General features: G+C 44.7%; 1 protein-coding gene across 2 annotated transcripts in view; it reads right to left on the bottom strand.

Moving 5' to 3' along the window:
* Positions 1 to 1,712: 1,712 nt before the first annotated feature.
* Positions 1,713 to 18,113, bottom strand: part of SMG9 (SMG9 nonsense mediated mRNA decay factor) — a 91,005-nt gene continuing 74,604 nt past the window's right edge. For both annotated transcript variants that reach the window (XM_082273542.1, XM_082273541.1), the window contains exons 9-14: positions 11,227 to 11,312; positions 9,582 to 9,688; positions 5,118 to 5,225; positions 4,059 to 4,184; positions 2,519 to 2,663; positions 1,713 to 2,329 (exon numbers count right to left, since the gene is read on the bottom strand). In XM_082273542.1, the coding sequence (XP_082129668.1) occupies positions 2,251 to 2,329; positions 2,519 to 2,663; positions 4,059 to 4,184; positions 5,118 to 5,225; positions 9,582 to 9,688; positions 11,227 to 11,312 (651 nt within the window). In that variant the 3' untranslated portion in view covers positions 1,713 to 2,250. The remainder of the gene's footprint in view (positions 2,330 to 2,518; positions 2,664 to 4,058; positions 4,185 to 5,117; positions 5,226 to 9,581; positions 9,689 to 11,226; positions 11,313 to 18,113) is intronic.

Raw genomic sequence — 18,113 nt, 5'->3', positions numbered from 1 at the left:
CAATGATTCCTGGGAGCGAAGACGTTCAGCTCCCAGGAATCATTGCAGAGCCAGGAAGTGACGACGGGCCGCGGCCGAGGAAGGAGGAAGTAGGAAGTAAGGTAAGTATATTTTTCTCGCTACGAGGTAAGTAAAAAAAAAAAAAATTTGATTATCCATTTCTTTTTCAGGTGACCCGGAGCGAGAAGATGGAGGTAAGTATTAAAATAGGGTGGAACTCCACTTTAAGTTTACACTTGGGACTTTCCTGGATTGGACTTGGATACTTTTCATGCACCTTATTGAGAATCCTCTTTTATTTATACACCTTTGGACAGTGTGAGATGTATATATAATTATTTTTATGTATATCACAATAAGCACTTGGTCACTTTATTGTTTATTAAGCACCTTATATTGATACTTTTATATAGCGCTGTACTTTTATATTTTATACACAGACAGAGAGAAACTCGTTAGCAGAGCATGACCTGGACAGAGCTGGGGTGAGGCTGCTTCTAGGGTTGCACCGTTAATGTTATTACCTTACTATAAAAATGTTATTACCTTACTATACAGTACTATGAACCACACAACTAACCCCTGGATAACAATCACCTGCTGATAACTCTTCCCTACAAATGTATCTTTCACAAACCCGCAATTGGTATTATTAATGTATTATTTGCTGCTCTCTATCAATTTGTTCCGATTATTAGATTAGCTTCAATCATCCACTAAGGCTTATTGCCAAAGGAGCATTTTCTCCTCATGTCTTACGTGTTTAATGCTCTGTACAATGTATTATCTACATTTGTTGTTAAATCTTATTTGTTTCAATAAAATTTGTTTGGAAAAAGAAAAAAAAAATGTTTTAACAATTCACATTAAAAAGTACATATCCAAATGTGCATAGTGTCCCCACCCAAACGATGATAGAAAACCACGGCCGCTGCAGGTGCTTACAGGGCTGAAGGAGATGCCTAGGCGGTCCCGCTCCCAAGCGGACATCACTTCCTCCCTATACCCACAGGGGCCCTGGAAATTCTCCTCCAGCCCTGTGAGTATGTCCAGTGGCCGTGGTTTTCTATTATCGGTAAGACGGGGACACTATGCAGAATTGGATTTGACGAGATTTATACTTTAATGTGAGTTGTTATAAAATTTTTTATTAAACTTCCCATTGCTGCACTAGATGATGTTTCCCTTTCTATACTGGGTTCACACACAGGAGCGGAAGGGGGAAAAAAAAATAAAAATCACATGGGATTCAGACAGGAATCGCACCACATTTTGGTTTAAACCGCATGCGATTTTTTGCAGTGCATTTTGAACCCATTAATTTTGTTCGGGCTCAAGTGGCACCGCAAAGGTATCGGTTCCTGGTATTGGCCAGTACTTGACCAAAATTATCATTACTAGTACTCGCCGATAAAAAAATGGTATAGGTGCAACCATAGCTGTTTCTACTATAGTGACTGTCGGCTCTGAGGAAGAGGCACGAGTCAGCCCTCCGTCTACATGAGACATTGGACTTTTCTATTTGATGCTGCTCTTTGGAATTGATATGCTGGTTTATCACGCATGTTTGTGAGTAGTTGATTTTAACTTAGGTCATTAAAAGCCCACTGAGGATAATGCGCTAGGCTGGTGCGCCCTTTCTTTGTGTTTGTATTTATAGTGACTGTCGGGTCCTGATGGTGTGCGGCACTTGGGGTTAATCACCTTCCTTTTACACTGCATGCACTGAGCTAAGACGGGCTCTCCCCAGACTGCACCCTCAGCATGAGTCACCAGACTGGGACACATAGGAACCTCGAGCTGCACCCCCTAGGTTTTTTCACAGTGGGTCCATCCGAATGATGAGGATTTCGAGGAAATTTACCTTTTTCTCCAACTGTTCTTCTTATTATACATCTTCAAGGTTGGATCTCTTGTTTTATGTAAAGAGCAGGCCATATAAAATCTAGCGACAAGAGATTGTCCACCCACAACGGATCATTCCGTTTCTGACATAGGGGATCTATCACAGACCCTGGTGGTGGAGTCCCAGTACTTCACTTTCCAGATCATCACACCTGATGTGACACTTGTGAAGGTTTCCCGCATTCCCTTTTTTTATTTGGAGATGGGAAAACCTGAAAGTGGATGGGAGCAACCAAAACTCCAAGGCAGGGGGTTCCAGCCACAAAAATTGAACACAGAAGTAATAGGTGACTCCGCCCACCACCTATAAACCATAACACTCGGGGGTTCAAGAGGTGATCCTCACTACCCCAACAATCTGCTGTATTCTGATAATGCCGAAGACTTCTTCACCCCGTCCCAGATCCGAGCAGCGTAGTGAAACCTACACAAAAGGACAAAAAAAAAAAAAAAGGCAAAATGTTTAAAAACACAGAAACAAAAAATAGAATAATTTGTAGAAGTGAGCTCCACTGTTCTTTAGTGGTCACCTCTGATAAAATGCAGATCAATACATAACCATATCTGAGCTCACACACAACATTGCTGTGAATATATCCTATGGTTCACTTACCAGTTCTTTTCTGTAAGGATGGTATGTGAGAGCTGCGGGCGTGACATAGACATGATCTGACTCCGCAGTTTGCTGATCATGGTGTGAAAGTTGGGGTGACCCTTATACCCAGGAAGGAGGGAGAAGAGCGGGTTTCCTCCTGAACCTACAGAATAAATACAGAAATAGAATTTTAATATCTCCAAATTACGCATTTGAATAGACCTATAACACAATACAGCAATCCCTGTGCTGAACCATTTACACGGCGCGGTCCGTTCTCTGCTCAGCGGGGAATCGATCTGCCGATCCCTGCTGAGCAAGCGGATGACAGCTCCGTCTCCGCTCTGTGTGCGGGTCAGATTCCCCGCTGTCCTCTATGGGGAGATCAGATGCGAAGGGACTGCCTGTCCATTCTCATTCGATCCCATCCGATCTGCCAGACGGATGGAAAATAAGGTTTCCATCTGACCGGATTTCACGGATAGGATCGGAAGCGGATAGCGGGTGTACTGCGGCAGGCAGCCGCTCCTGGGCAAAGCGACGTAGGTCTAGGCCACTTGCTCTCAGGAGGCTAGGGGGTGAGCGCGCGCCACCTGCGGCACACTCCCGCTCGTCAGCAGGGAAGCCGATGCATGTGTCAGGCGGCTCTGTTTGCCGCCTGACACCCGCGATCGCTCCCCGCTGAGAGAGGACGGTCAGCTGTTGTAAACACAGCCGACCGTCCTTCTCCCTGCAATGATCACAGAGCCAATGTGATCCTTCTATATAGGATCACATGGTTCTGATCATTTCACAAGCCACGACCACCCACCCACCCAGTTAGAATCACTCGCCTAGGCTCACATTTATACCCTTAATCACCTATAGTGTTAACCCCTTCTCTGCCAGTATTATTACAGTAACAGTACATATTTTTAGCACTGATTACTGTAGTAATGTCACTGGTCCCCCCAAAAAAGTGTCAAAAATGTTTGTTAGGGGTCCGATCTGTCCACCGGAATGTCGCAGTCCCGCAAAAAAAAAAAATCACAGAACGCCGCCATTACTAGTAAAAAAAAATAAAAAATTACATAAATCTTTCCCGTAATTAGTAGACGCGATAACTTTTGTGCAAACCAATCAAAATACGCTTATTGCGATTTTTATTTACCAAAAATATGTAGCAGAAAACAAATTGGCCTAAAATGTTAAAAAATTTTGAAATTTTACATTTTTTTTTGAGAAGGTTATATAGCAGAATGTGAAAAATCGTTTTTTTTTTCAAAATTGTCGCTCTTTTTTTGTTCATAGCGTAAAAAATAAAAATCGCAGAGGTGATCAAATACCACCAAAAGAAAGCTCTATTTGTGGGAAAGAAAGAACTTAAATTTTGTTTGGGTACAGTGTGGTACGACTGCGCAATTGTCCGTTAAAGTAACGCAGTGTCGAATAGCAAAATAGGGCCTGGGCATTAAGGGGGCAAATCCTTCCGGTCTTAAAGTGGATATATTATATATATATATATTCCAAAACTATTAAGATTTGAGCAGTAAAGTCTGTAGTAAGAGAAGAGATGTACCTGCTCTTGAGATTGTTTCATCAGTTTCGTTCTCCATCACAGGCACTAAAAACAAATTCACTTCTGACTCCAGGAAGTCATAGGGTAATCCTGGGAAGATACTGCAGTCCAACATGGAGAGAGTGCCTAAAACAGAGTCATGGTCATTGCATTTCATCATACAAATAAAACAATAGTAATAATTCAGATGTCAGGCTGGATACACAGCTATACTCCATGTGTGGATGGAGAGCACAAACTATCAATCCTGATCAATGGTTGTCACATACGTAAAAATGTTTCTGCTTCAGGCAGATCACCTGCCAGCCGCAGGTGCATAGCTACTGAGATCAATCCCTGCCCACAATATCCAGATACAAACCAACTGGCTGCACTTTTTTTTTTATTTCTTAATATCCAACAAGCTTTATTGCAAGTAGTGCAAATTTACAAAGTCTGAATTTAGTGCGATATTCTCTCCTACTCCTTTGAGAATTTCTCCCAAACAGGGGCTTAGTTATGAAGGTGTAAAGGTGGAGTCACCTTCATGACTAAAGCCAACCATAGATGGATCGAATCTCAGCTGGTTTAGCAGGGACTGGCTAAGATTTGATCCATCTGTGTGCAGGTTGGTTCTACTGAAGTCATTAGAAGCACAGCAGACGGCTAAGGCCCCTTTCACACCAGCGCCTCAGTTTTGCTGATTTTTTTTGCTCGGTGGGGGATCGCTCTGCTTATCCCTGCTGAGCAGGTGGATGACAAGTCCTGTCCGCTCTGCTGACACACTTCCGCTCTCCTCTATGAGGAAATCGGGTGGAAAAGGACCGCCTGTCCGTTTTAATCCGACTTGATCCGCCAGACGAAAGGAAAAAAGGACCCCACACCCATGTGGATTTTGCAGGCATGATCGGATCAGATGGCGGCGGGTGTCCGCTGACATCAGCCACTCCATAGGGAAAACTGGAGGGTCCGATCAGGTCTGCCTGAAAAACTGACAGGCAGACCTGATTGTTGAGCCCATGTGTAAGGACCCTATCTCTCGATTTCAGATACGGTAGGACTAGCGAAAGGTGAACGTACCTTTATATCGGAGACGGGAATGCATCATTAGCTTGTCAGTCACTGTGTGCATCTGCTTCAGGCTACGGGGACAGAAATCCTCCCTCTTGGCTTTATTCTGGAGAAACACTACAAGAGAACGAGGAAGATTACGGAGATGCACTGTTAGACAAGAATGTGCAAAAAATTAGTTAAAAAACTAGTAATTGGGGCTATAGCGGTGCTGTATGCCCCGTCCCTGGAGACAAAGGATAGCAAGACAATATTATTATAAAAAATAACTTTATTTCAAATTACAAATATTAAAATAACAACTAACATATAAACATAAATACAACCACCATCACATATAGAACAGACCATAAGTGTGGGCCTCTGTAGGCCACCTTACCCCCACCCAGCTCCACATATAGATAGGGCTTGCCTATAGTGGTGCAGGGTACGGATTACCAATGCATTTCGCCTATATGGCTTCTTCAGGGCAAAATAGGTGCCAAAGACTCGCAGAGGTTCATGGGGGCTGTTAGTAAAATCAACTCAAAAGATTGTCACACAGATACAAGGGCCAGTGGGGCGTCCAAAAACGGTTGTAGATTGTGAATCATCCACAGATGGAGTCCAATTACCTCAGAAGGACTTAATGTGTATTGCCAGAATTATAATCAGTTTAAATCCATGACTGCCCAAAACAGAGAGGGGAAATATAGAGAGATGGCCGGGGTTAGTTAGGTCAAATAAATTGATCCACAAATAAAGCAGAACCCCAATCCTTCTGAAGACAACAATGTCACTGGAAGGTCCCAGTTCAAACTATCATAGGGTAATGGGATTGCTGGTGTGGATAGGAATGTCCCATACAGCAAGTCATTCCAGCCAGTCCAGTGACCAACGACACATAAGAGTTTTCAAAGCCCGTCTGGTCCGCTTGCACAGCAATCTCGGTTGTTAGAACAGAATGTCACAAGCAATGAGGCTCCTAGAAAACTGCTGATTGCAGACTTGCAGTCCTGATTAAGGAAGTGGGATGTCAGACTAATGCAGATGACCTCACATGAAGTGCAGCCTTTGTCTGCAGCCTACTAATAAACAGTAATGCACCACCTTAAAAGTGGAGGAGGTGAAAAATGTCAGTCTATAAAAAACTGGATTTTTTGTAAGAACTTACCGTAAAATCCTTTTCTCTGAAGTCCATTGACAGATGCAGCTCCAATGCTTCTTAGACCATTGGGTTATGCTGCCCCCTACAGGAGTAGTACTAGGCAGGAAAAAAACAGTTTACCACGCCTACGGGGGCTGTCCCTATAGGCATAACCGCACACACCCTGCTCAAGCATACCAGTTTCGTTGCAAGCAGTGATAAGAAGACACAAACCATCCCCATATCAGAGAGGTGGGTGCTGCGTCTGTCAATGGACTTCAGAGAAAAGGATTTTACAGAAAGTTCTTTAAAAAATCCAGTTTTCTCTATCGTCCATTGACAGACACAGCTCTTATGCTTCTTAGACCATTGGGAAGTCCCAAAGCAGTGTAGGCATGAGGGATGGGAAGAACGCAAACCAAAAACAAACTCCAAAAGCTAAACTTAGCCAACTGGGTAACATGAAGCTCTTTAAACAGCAGCCTGCAAAACCTTGCGGCCAAAAAGGATGCATCCAAAGATGCCAACAAGTCTACCTTGTAGAATTTTGTAATGTGTGCACAGACGACCAAGTCGCCGCCTTACAAACTTTCACTACCGAGGCCTGATAGTGAAAAGCCCAAGAGGCACTCAGCCGTCTAGTAGAATGCGCCTTCACAGGGAAAGGAGGAACCTGACCCTTCAATGAATAAGCCTGAGTCGGCTCAAGCATATCATTTTGCCTAAAGACTGTGGATCCCTGTTCCATTTGGCAAGAATCTCTTTTTGCAGAGGTCTCGAGTGAGACTGAGCAAACGGAACCGCCTCGAAGGTTGATACCATCAGACCCAGGGCTCTCATGCAAGTCCATAGTGAGGACAGATCGGTTTCCAACAGCAACCGGATTGCTCCCTGCAATTTCTAAAGTTTTTCCAGGGGAAGAAAGACCCTCGCCAAGGCGGAATCTAGAGTCAGCCCCAGATAATCCAACCTCACTGAAGGCGTCAGAGCAGAGTTGTTTAAATTGACAGTCCACCCAAATTCCTGAAGGGTCTGAACTGTAATTGATAAGTTGCCCAACAGAGCCGAGTGAGAGTCCGCTCTCAATAGGAGATCCTTCAGATATAGCAGGATCGCAATCCCTTTATAGCGCAACAAAGCCAATACCGGGGGGGTCACTACCTTGATAAAGACTCTGGGAGCAGAGGCGAAACCAAAGGGTAATGCCACAAATTGAAAATGCTCCTTTGTCACCGCAAAGCGGAGAAATCGCTGGTGTCCCCCGTAGATGGGGGATGTGTAGATACGCATCTGTGATATCGATGGAGGCCAGAAAATCCCCCTGATTGAAAGACGCTACCACCGACTGAATGGATTCCATTCTAAACTTCTGCACCCGCAAAAAGCGGTTCAGAGTCTTAAGGTCCAGGATTGGACGCACATTGCCCTCTTTCCTGGGCACCATGAACAGTTTTGAATAGAAACCTTGAAAGCGTTCCTGCGGAGGAACCGGCACAATCACTCCCTGAGCAAGGAGATCCTGCACTGCGTCCCGGAGATCCTTCAAATGATCCGGAGACAGGTGAAGATTTGACTGAAAGAAATTCGATCTTGCACCTGGAACGAATCAGTTTGTGAACCCATTTGTCTTGAATGAAGGAAGTCCAGGGTTCCTGAAAGAAGAGCAGACGTCCCCCCACCCCAGAAACAGGTGAGGGCGCCCCTTCATGCTGAAGAGGACTTGTCCGCAGAACCAGACTGGCTGGTCTTGGTCTTGCCTGACCATGCCTTTTTAGCTGCATTTATTTTTTTTATTTTGGGAGCCTGGAAAGCAGTGCACCCATGATCAGCAGATTGTGGGTGTCATTCAGGGCTCTAGCAGACTCTGTGTGTAAGCTGTTTGGCTGTATGGTCAAGCAGTTACACACTAGCAGGAAGCACCAATGAACTACTACAGCGCTCAATAGCGCCGTGGTAGTTCACTGAGAACTACAAGCCGACAGCCGCAAATGCTGTTGGACTTTGTAGTTCTCCGATTCACAGAATACTGTAAGTGGATGACGTGGCTGGTGGGCGGAGCCCCCCGCACAGCCGCATTTTTTACAGATTGTGACAGCTAGCAGGAGGGAGAAGATCCCTTGCTAGCTGTCAGACTGGGGGTTCCGGGGAAGCAGAGGCCAGCGCACCTGTAACGTGATACACCCTGAATATGGGTGTAACATGTTACAAAAGGTGAACTTGACCTGTAACTAAAAATCAAAAGGTGCTTCAACAAAGTATTAGTTTAAAGGTGTGAACACTTACGCAACCATATTATTTTAGTTTTTTATTTTCTCTATCCTCCACAAGATTTCAGTTTGTTGTTTAATGGAGTTGTACAGTTTATAGGTCACATTAAGGTGGAAAAAGTTCTGAAATGATTTATCTTTGTCTCATTTTTTTACATCATAGAAACCTGACATTTTAACAGGGGTGTATAGACTTTTTTTATCCATGTATATAAGCTGCTGGCTTCCTTTATCTCTAGCAGCAAAACTTTAGATCACAGGTGTCAAACGCAAGGCCCGCGGGCCAAATTCGGCCCTCCAGGCCATTTCAAGTGGCCCTTGCCCCTCTCCTGCAGAGGCTGCATCTCCCTCATCTCTGCCCCCACCGTTCTCAGCTGACGGCAACAGAGAGGACAGAACTCCTCTGCCAGATCCTGTTCTTAGGACAGAACTCCTCTGCCAGATCCTGTTCTTCCCTTTGCAGCTGCAGAGAGGACCCCCCAAATTGCAGTTGGCAGCAGAGAGGAGGACACAACTCCTACAGATCCTAAACCTCTCTGTGCAGCTGCAGCACCCCCTCCTCTCCACCTCCACTGGTCTCAGCATTCAGCTGACTCCGGCCCTCCTCCAGACCCTGCAGTTGCTGCTTCCCAGCTCTGCCTCCAGCTTCTTCAGCACACGGTGAAGGGGATGCACTGTGACGTAAGGGGGGTGGGGGTTCTTGACTTCTGATGGTGGTGGGCTACAGATAGACCTGCCCCTCTGAGAGCGACCATAATACTGATGCGGCCCACAATGAAATTGAGTTGGACACCCCTGCTTTAGATCTTAGCTCCACCCTTCTGTCACACTCTGTTTTACAAAGATTGTTCTCCCTACTTCTTTTTCAATATCCATTACATTACAGACAATGCTGCAAGAGCAATAATGCTCCATAGCAGGTGGGAAGAGATGGGACCTCTGAAGGACAGACCTGGTCAAAATCCACATGGTGTCCACTAATAAATGAAGGGGAAGAGTTCAGAAAGTTAAAAGACAGCTGCAAAGTTCTACAACATAACCATACAGAATGACCAAACCCAGAGAAAATAAAAGACATACCAATATGGGGGTAGTACTCAATGCCTTCATCTGCCCCCGATGAGCCGCTGGACTCGTGGCTGGGAGACGGTGTCGATGGCTTCAGCATTTCAGCCGTCTGGAGAAATCTGGCAATAAACATTGCAGTTACAGAACTGAAGTATTATGGGGTGTTTTTTGTGACTAAGAGATGCCAACTTAATCATTCAGGAGAGTGACAGGGTCATTTTGTCCATTGTTAAAAATAAACAATTAGAACTTCTATTTCTGAAAGCATTCTTCATCTACAGCATTTTTTCCCACCTGCCTAAGACTTAGTTTTCACAGTACTGTATGTAGAGTAATTATATATAACCATGGGGGAGGCCATTTTTGCTTTGTACACATGCAGGCCCTGCTTCCAGTTACAGGGAGAGTCAAAATCTGGTGCAGCTCTGCATAGAAACCAATCAGCTTTCAAATTTGTTTTTGTCAAAGCTTATTGAACTGCTTTAAGACCGCTCGCCGCACATTTATTGCAGCAGGCTGTCTCTCCTGAGCAAATCGACGTAGCCCTAGGTCAGTTGTGCGTGTAGTTCTGGGGGGGGGGCCAGGCGAGCGCTGGCCGCTGGTGGCGTGCTCCCGCCCCCACTAATATGCATGGGGCCGGCGGCCGCGATTGCCACCGGACACCCGCGATCGCTCCCCCTGAGAGAGAAGGATGGGCAGCTGTTGTAATCACAGCTGACCGTTCTTCTCTCTGGAATGATCACAGAGCGCCTGTGATCCTTCTAAATAGGATCACATGTCTCTATGGTCATTTCACAAGCCCATCCCCCATACAGTTAGAAAACACTCCTCTAGGCTCACACTTAACCCTATGATCACCCCTAGGTTAATCCCTTCCCTGCCAATGTTACTATTACAGTAACAGTGCTTATTTTTAGCACTGATTACTGTAGTAATGTCACTGATCCCCCCAAAAAAGTGTCAAAAATGTCAGTTAGGGATCCGATCGGTCTGCCGCAGTCCCACTAAAAATCGCAGATCGCCGCCATTACTAGTAAAAAAAATAAATAAATAAAAAATGACATAAATCTTTCCCGTAGTTAGTAGACGCAATAACTTTTGCGCAAACCAATCAAAATACGCTTATTGCGATATTATTTTTACCAAAAATATGTAGCAGAAAACAAATTGGCTTAAAAGGATGAAAAATTTTGATTTTTACATTTTTTTCTTTTTGGAATGTTATAGCAGAATGTGAAAAATATTATTATTTTTTTTTTCTTCAGAAATGTCGCTCTTTTTTTGTTTATAGCGCAAAAAAAAAAAAAAAACAAAAGATCGCAGAGGTGATCAAATACCACCAAAAGAAAGGTCTATTTGTGGGGAAAAAAGGACATCAATTTTATTTGGGTGCAGCGTCGCACGACCGCACAATTGTCCGTTAAAGTAACGCAGTGCCAAATCGCAAAAAATGGCCTGGTCATTAAGGGGGCAAATCCTTCCGGTCCAGAAGTGGTTAAACAAGCTGAAGTTAGAAGCCGATTGGCTACCATGTTCAGCTGCACCAGATTTTGCACTCTCCAGTTTTAGTAAATTAACCCCACAGTGACTATGTGCTAGAAGTAGGAGAGCTGTAGAGGTTCCAAGACTGGAACATTTTCATCCAAAGCCGTCTCACCGGTATATGTTGAAGTCAGTAAACCAGTCCTGGACAACGATAACCACGTGGCACACGGTGAACAAGAAGGCAGCAATCTGTAGTGACTGTGAGGAGACAATAGGAGATAAATGGAAAAAAAGAAAATAAGAGATAAATCGCAGTAAAGATGTTGATAAATGAAGGAATAGATACTTTAGTGCAACATTTCTACAAGTACCAGGTTGGGGGAAACAGTGTGAAGGAAGCTGAATCTAGCTTGTCTGCAAGGCACAGTGGTGTAGTGGTTAGCACATTCACCTAGCAGCAAGAGGGTTGCTGGTTCGAATCCCAACCACGACACTACCTGCCTGGAGTTTGCATGTTCTCCCTGTGCCTGCGTGGGTTTCCTCCCACACTCCAAAGACATGCTGGTAGGTTAATCGGATCCTGTATAAGAAAATTGGCCCAACTGTGTATGTATGTGAGTTAGGGACCTTAGATTGTAAGCTCCTTGAGGGCAGAGACTGATGTGAATGTACAATGTATATGTAAAGCGCTGCGTAAGGCCCCGTTCACACTGGGGCGACGCTACTTTGCCGGACGACCTCATAGGTTGCGGCGCGCTGCTCGCACCGCGACCTTGGAGCGGCCGGCACGGACTTCATAACATTGAAGTCTATGCAGGTCGTTCCGGGTCGCCCCAAAGAAGCTCCGGACCCTTTTTCTAAGTCGGAGCGACTTGTGTTGCTCCTATTAGAATGGGTCCGCAGCTTCTCTATGGAAGGCGACCTACGGTGACCTGTCAGGCGACCAGGTCGCCTGACAGGTCGCCCCAGTGTGAACGGGGGCTAAATTGACAGCGCTATATAAGTACCTGAAATAAATAAATAAATAATAAAGATCAGACAATTGACACTGCACTGCATGCTGGGTATTTCGTTTTTTGGCAGACTGGAGGGTGCAAGTGGCCTGAGTTAGACGCAAGCACAGGCTGGATTTATAAAGCCAATATGTAGCTATTCGAATCAATTTATATTTGTGATGCTCACTTATGTTAGGAAATGTTTTGTGAAAAAATATATTAGCAGCAAATTCTAAGGATTTGTATATCTGAAATAGTATGAAGTTTCCCCTAATGATGGTTCATGAAGGGCAGACGTGGAATCCCTGTGACAATTATGTGCAGAAGCCCCTGGTAGACGGAGCAGTGCAGTCGCCAGCATGACCCCCCACCTCTCCCTCATATCACATTATACTTTCAGATCATGAAGTGGGCAGCAAGAAAAAGATGGTATTGAGTGGGTGGAGCATGTTTTCCATCCCCCAGGCCAATACCTGTACTACCACTCTGCAGCCTGACAGTTTGGCAGGAGCAGATTTTTCAACAGAAACATAAGCCAGTAAAAGGAAAAGAAAAATATAACATGAAGATTACATTTCCTGAAAAATATTTGCCTGGCTGCATGACAGAATCTTCTACAGTTCAGTTTTAAAAGGCATCCTCCAACTGCCATTTAAAACTAGCCATAGACCGTTCGAATCTTGGCCAGTCCAGGAGGGACCGGCTGAGAATCAAACCATGTATGGGAGGGCTGATTGTACCCAAGTCGGACCATCATCAAACTTGGGTACAACCAGCATGTCAGATTTTTCATGCGATTATTGCCAGTGGCTGTAGCAATAATAACTGTGTATTCTCCCAGAATGGACAGCCCTCCAACCCCCCCCCCCCCCCTCCACCAGGAGATCACAATAGCTCTGCGGGAGAGATTAAGTCAGTGTTGATGGGGGAGTCAAGCAATCTTCATTCCTGCACGACAGAAAATCGTACCATCTATTGTCGACTTTAACAGAAGCACAGATTACCTGCACATACATTTTATTTCAAATCCAATGCTTTGTTCTGTACTGCAGACTTTCCTGCTCTGCAAATCCCAATAGTCAAAACCCTGTTGGCTGTGGCTTTAACGTTTTTTTTTTAAGGCGTTGAACTAAATTTCCACATTTAAAGCAGAGTTCCGTCCCCCCTCCATAAATTAAAAGTGAGCAGCTACACATACTGTAGCTGCTGACTTTTAATATTAGGACACTTACCTGTCCTGGAGTCCAGTGATGTCGGCACCGCAGCCGAGGTTTCAATCAGGTAATGGGTGCTCCCGCCGACATTGCCGGTCAGGGAACACGGCAGTGAAGTCTTGCGGCTTCATGGGCGGGTACCTACTGCGCATGCGCAAGGTGCGCTGCGCATTCTGATTGGCTCGGCAGTGGAGGGTAGGAGGAGGGGTCCTCAATTCGCCGTGGCACCGTTCCCGGAAGTGGGGAAGGGTACCTGTCAGGCAACTTGGTCGCCTGACAAGTCGCCTGCCATAGATTAGCACAGGACCCTTTCTAATAGGAGCGACACAAGTCGCTCCGACTTAGAAAGAGGGTCCTGAGCTACTTTGGGGCGACCTGGAGCGATCTGCATTGACTTCAATGATATGAAGTCCATGCATGTCGCTCCGAGGTCGCGGTGCCCGCTGTGCACCGCAACTTCACAGGTCGCCCCGGCAAGTCGGGTCGCCTGTATGTGAACCGGCTCTAAATCGCACATTCCTCAGATCATTCAGAAATAAATTATATACGCCACTGATTTACTGAGGCTCTCTGGAAAGCTACCCGATAATAAAAGACAGACAAGAGTTTGCATTTCCTAAAGACCCTCAAAAATCACTAGCCACAAAGGGATCATGGGAAAATAATGAAAGCTACTCTGGCTGGCAACCTTAATGTGATACTAAAGGATGTCGATTTGTGGTGCCTCAGGTCAGGTATGGGATTTTAAGGGCAGGAGTAAAACGAGTAAACAGTAGTAGTACAATTTGTATAAAATTTATTCGCATGTATAATTATATACAGAGATTTGAGTGAATTAATGGGTAAAGTCCCATTGTGATAGTGAAGAGAAAAGAGTAGTAGGTGTGGTTACACGTGAAAATAGTGACTTAGACAAGAAAGGTAGATGGTCCTGCTCTGCTGTTCCTCATATCAAAGAATGGGAAGATGGTTGCAGAGAGGGGCCTGATCGGTATTCCAACATGTTTCGGCCTAATAGCGGCCTTTATCAAGGATGTTACCGATTCTAGGAATAAGTACAATGAATTGTCAGAAATAGTAGCATATATTTGCTCAAGTTTAAGTTATATATAGAGAATAGTAGATAAACATACATATTTTTTGTCCACTTTCTGGAGTATTGCTTTCCCAGACTTTTTCCAGGAGCTGCAGGAACAATGCTGTATTGGGTGAGAAAAGTGCGGTATAGTTGTAGTTGGAGCCACAAGTGAAACAACCTGAAGAGTTGTTGGTGAAAAGTAGTATAAAAATATAATAATAATAATTACTTCTTGGGCCACGTGTTTTCTGGTCCAATGTAGTTCAATGTGGCTATAGTGTATAACTTTCCACATTGATGGAGATCATCTGTGGTGTTTGCACATTGATGGGAGTCATCTGAGGTGCAAGGTATATAAGAAAGATGCATAGTAAAGTAAAGGATGGTTTGAGGTAAAATTAAATAAACATCCTTGAATGCAGTACTGAAGGTTTGAAAAGTAAGGACTTGATGGAGAGATGTTGGTACATCTTTTCAAGTCCATGCTTACGTTTTGTAGAAGGTATTGGTATGGTGTTGCAGCATGTTGCCTCCAGGTCCTGTCCTCCTGCGATCCGGGAGAGACTGAGGATCTGGAGGTGTTCCCCGGCCTTTTAAAGGCTGTCGCACATGCGCAGTGATGCGCTGTGTGACGCCTATGGGCGGTGTCCGTGGTCTGACGTGAGATGCGTCTGCACGCGGCAGATGCGGCATCCCTTGTAGCCCTTGTATTAGAGAAATGCTTCTCTTCAAAAACAAGCAATCCAACAAAACTGGAATTGATACTCGCATTATCATCAGATTCACCAACGAACACCAGGAAATTAGAAACATCTTTACTAAGAATTGGCCTATCCTTATGGAAGAACCCAGCACCTCAAAGTTCTTACCACACCACCCACCTATTACCTTTAGGAAAGCAGGTTCCCTCCAACAACAACTGGTACGTAGTGAATTCCAGGAAGGATCAAAAAGAGACCCATGCAAAAACAAAGGCACCTTTCCATGCGGAGACTGCGCTCAATGCCCTGTCATCCGCCAAATAACCAATACTATCTTACCGAATGGAGAACCATTTCAACCCAAGCACTTTTGCAACTGCAAAACCAAAGGAATAATATACATGATGACTTGCGAATGCGGGTCCTTCTACATAGGAAAGACCCGACAGGAATTTGGGAAGAGGGTCAACCAACACCTCCAAACTATGCACATTGGCAATTTCTATGTGCCTTTAGGCAGACACGTAAGGGACAAGCACAACTACAAAATGCCCAAAACTAACTTCATAGCCCTGGACAGGATCCACATCCCACTACGTGGGGGGGACTGGAACAAAACGTTATTACAACTAGAAATGCGCTGGATTACTCTTCTCAAGGCCACCATCCCACCAGGGCTAAATGAAGCCCAAAGTTATCGTCCATTTCTCCCAGGTTTCTCTTCAGGCAAAAAAGACTAAATTCATACCAAGGAAATCCACCTCCATTTAGACCAACCTACTATTGGCCATTTTCTGGCCATCCTACTCCCCAATACATGCTGAAAACATGATACTGGGATACCTGACCATAGAATACCCTCCCTACTCGGACCCTATCCAGACCGTCCCACATCCCCTCTCTCTTCATGACTATTATTGCTGCAACTCTATATATATCAATATATATTATATCTTGTTTATTCAATTAATCCTCTTCATATGTACTTAATTGGTATTTACACGTCTGTACATATACTGCCATGACACTGTTCATCCACTTTTTTTGCTTATTTCCTGCACTCCAGGAACTCCCGGCACGGAAAGCCCCGATTTCCCTTTTGGATCGGGGCATTTTTAAGCCAATCGGTCGGTCCTGCACCCTCCACTATCCCCCTTGGGATTTTTTGGCTTTCCTCCGTGTCGGCGGCCGCAGAGGCACGTCCGCACGGCTACAAGGGATGCCGCATCTGCCGCGTGCAGACGCATCTCACGTCAGACCACGGACACCGCCCATAGGCGTCACACAGCGCATCACTGCGCATGTGCGACAGCCTTTAAAAGGCCGGGGAACACCTCCAGATCCTCAGTCTCTCCCGGATCGCAGGAGGACAGGACCTGGAGGCAACATGCTGCAACACCATACCAATACCTTCTACAAAACGTAAGCATGGACTTGAAAAGATGTACCAACATCTCTCCATCAAGTCCTTACTTTTCAAACCTTCAGTACTGCATTCAAGGATGTTTATTTAATTTTACCTCAAACCATCCTTTACTTTACTATGCATCTTTCTTATATACCTTGCACCTCAGATGACTCCCATCAATGTGCAAACACCACAGATGATCTCCATCAATGTGGAAAGTTATACACTATAGCCACATTGAACTACATTGGACCAGAAAACACGTGGCCCAAGAAGTAATTATTATTATTATATTTTTATACTACTTTTCACCAACAACTCTTCAGGTTGTTTCACTTGTGGCTCCAACTACAACTATACCGCACTTTTCTCACCCAATACAGCATTGTTCCTGCAGCTCCTGGAAAAAGTCTGGGAAAGCAATACTCCAGAAAGTGGACAAAAAATATGTATGTTTATCTACTATTCTCTATATATAACTTAAACTTGAGCAAATATATGCTACTATTTCTGACAATTCATTGTACTTATTCCTAGAATCGGTAACATCCTTGATAAAGGCCGCTATTAGGCCGAAACATGTTGGAATACCGATCAGGCCCCTCTCTGCAACCATCTTCCCATTCTTTGATATGAGGAACAGCAGAGCAGGACCATCTACCTTTCTTGTCTAAGTCACTATTTTCACGTGTAACCACACCTACTACTCTTTTCTCTTCACTATCACAATGGGACTTTACCCATTAATTCACTCAAATCTCTGTATATAATTATACATGCGAATAAATTTTATACAAATTGTACTACTACTGTTTACTCGTTTTACTCCTGCCCTTAAAATCCCATACCTGACCTGAGGCACCACAAATCGACAAACTATACTCTCGGGATGGTGGCAGAAACTATTTCTTTCCCTTCCAGTTAAGATCCAAAAAACATTTCTTCAAGTGATACTAAAGGATATTTTTTTTATTTTGCAGAAATATGTAAAGAAAAAAAAAAAAAAGAGGTTATATTTACCTTCTCTGTGTAGCAATATTGCAGGGAAAAGTTCCTTAGCTGCTTTTCTGAAAGTCCCCTGCCGGCACTGTTCTCTCCTCCTCTGGATGCCTCCTTAGCTAGCCGGGTGCTACGGAGGCACCTGTGCTTGCATGCTCCCGAGTCGGGCTGTGTACGTCTTTAGACACACGCAGCACTAGTAAGCCACTTCCACGCTCTCTCCTCAGAGGAGTTTGACTGACAGCAGCAGGAGCCTTATGGCTCCACTACCCTCATTTTATCCTATGAAAGCCGGAAATGGGGGGAGCAGCGCTAGAGCTGGAAACAGCACTGAACTGGTGAAGGTGCCAGGTAAGTGTTTATGGATGGGGGTGGGTAGGACCGGCAGTTGGTCATTTTTTTGAATGCCGACTTCAGAAACATTTTAAAGCCTAACTCCAGGTAGTGATGAAATAACTAGTCCTTTTTAGCAGATGAAGAATCTATTGCCTATTTTGCTAGGGTACGATCTAACAAAGATCAACATGCTTCATTCCCACTGATTCTGCTTGCAGCCAATTGTCTCCTGAAGCCATTCTTCTTACCAGTCTTGTTGCCGTCTCTTCTTTCCAACGTTACCAAGAAAAATGCAGGACCAGTAGCCTCGTCCTATCTTGAGGATGTG

The sequence above is a fragment of the Pelophylax lessonae genome, assembly GCF_965119305.1.
Source record: "Pelophylax lessonae genome assembly, chromosome: 12".
In the NCBI taxonomy this organism is placed as follows: Eukaryota; Metazoa; Chordata; class Amphibia; order Anura; family Ranidae; genus Pelophylax; species Pelophylax lessonae.
This window is presented reverse-complemented; position numbering and strand designations above follow the sequence as displayed.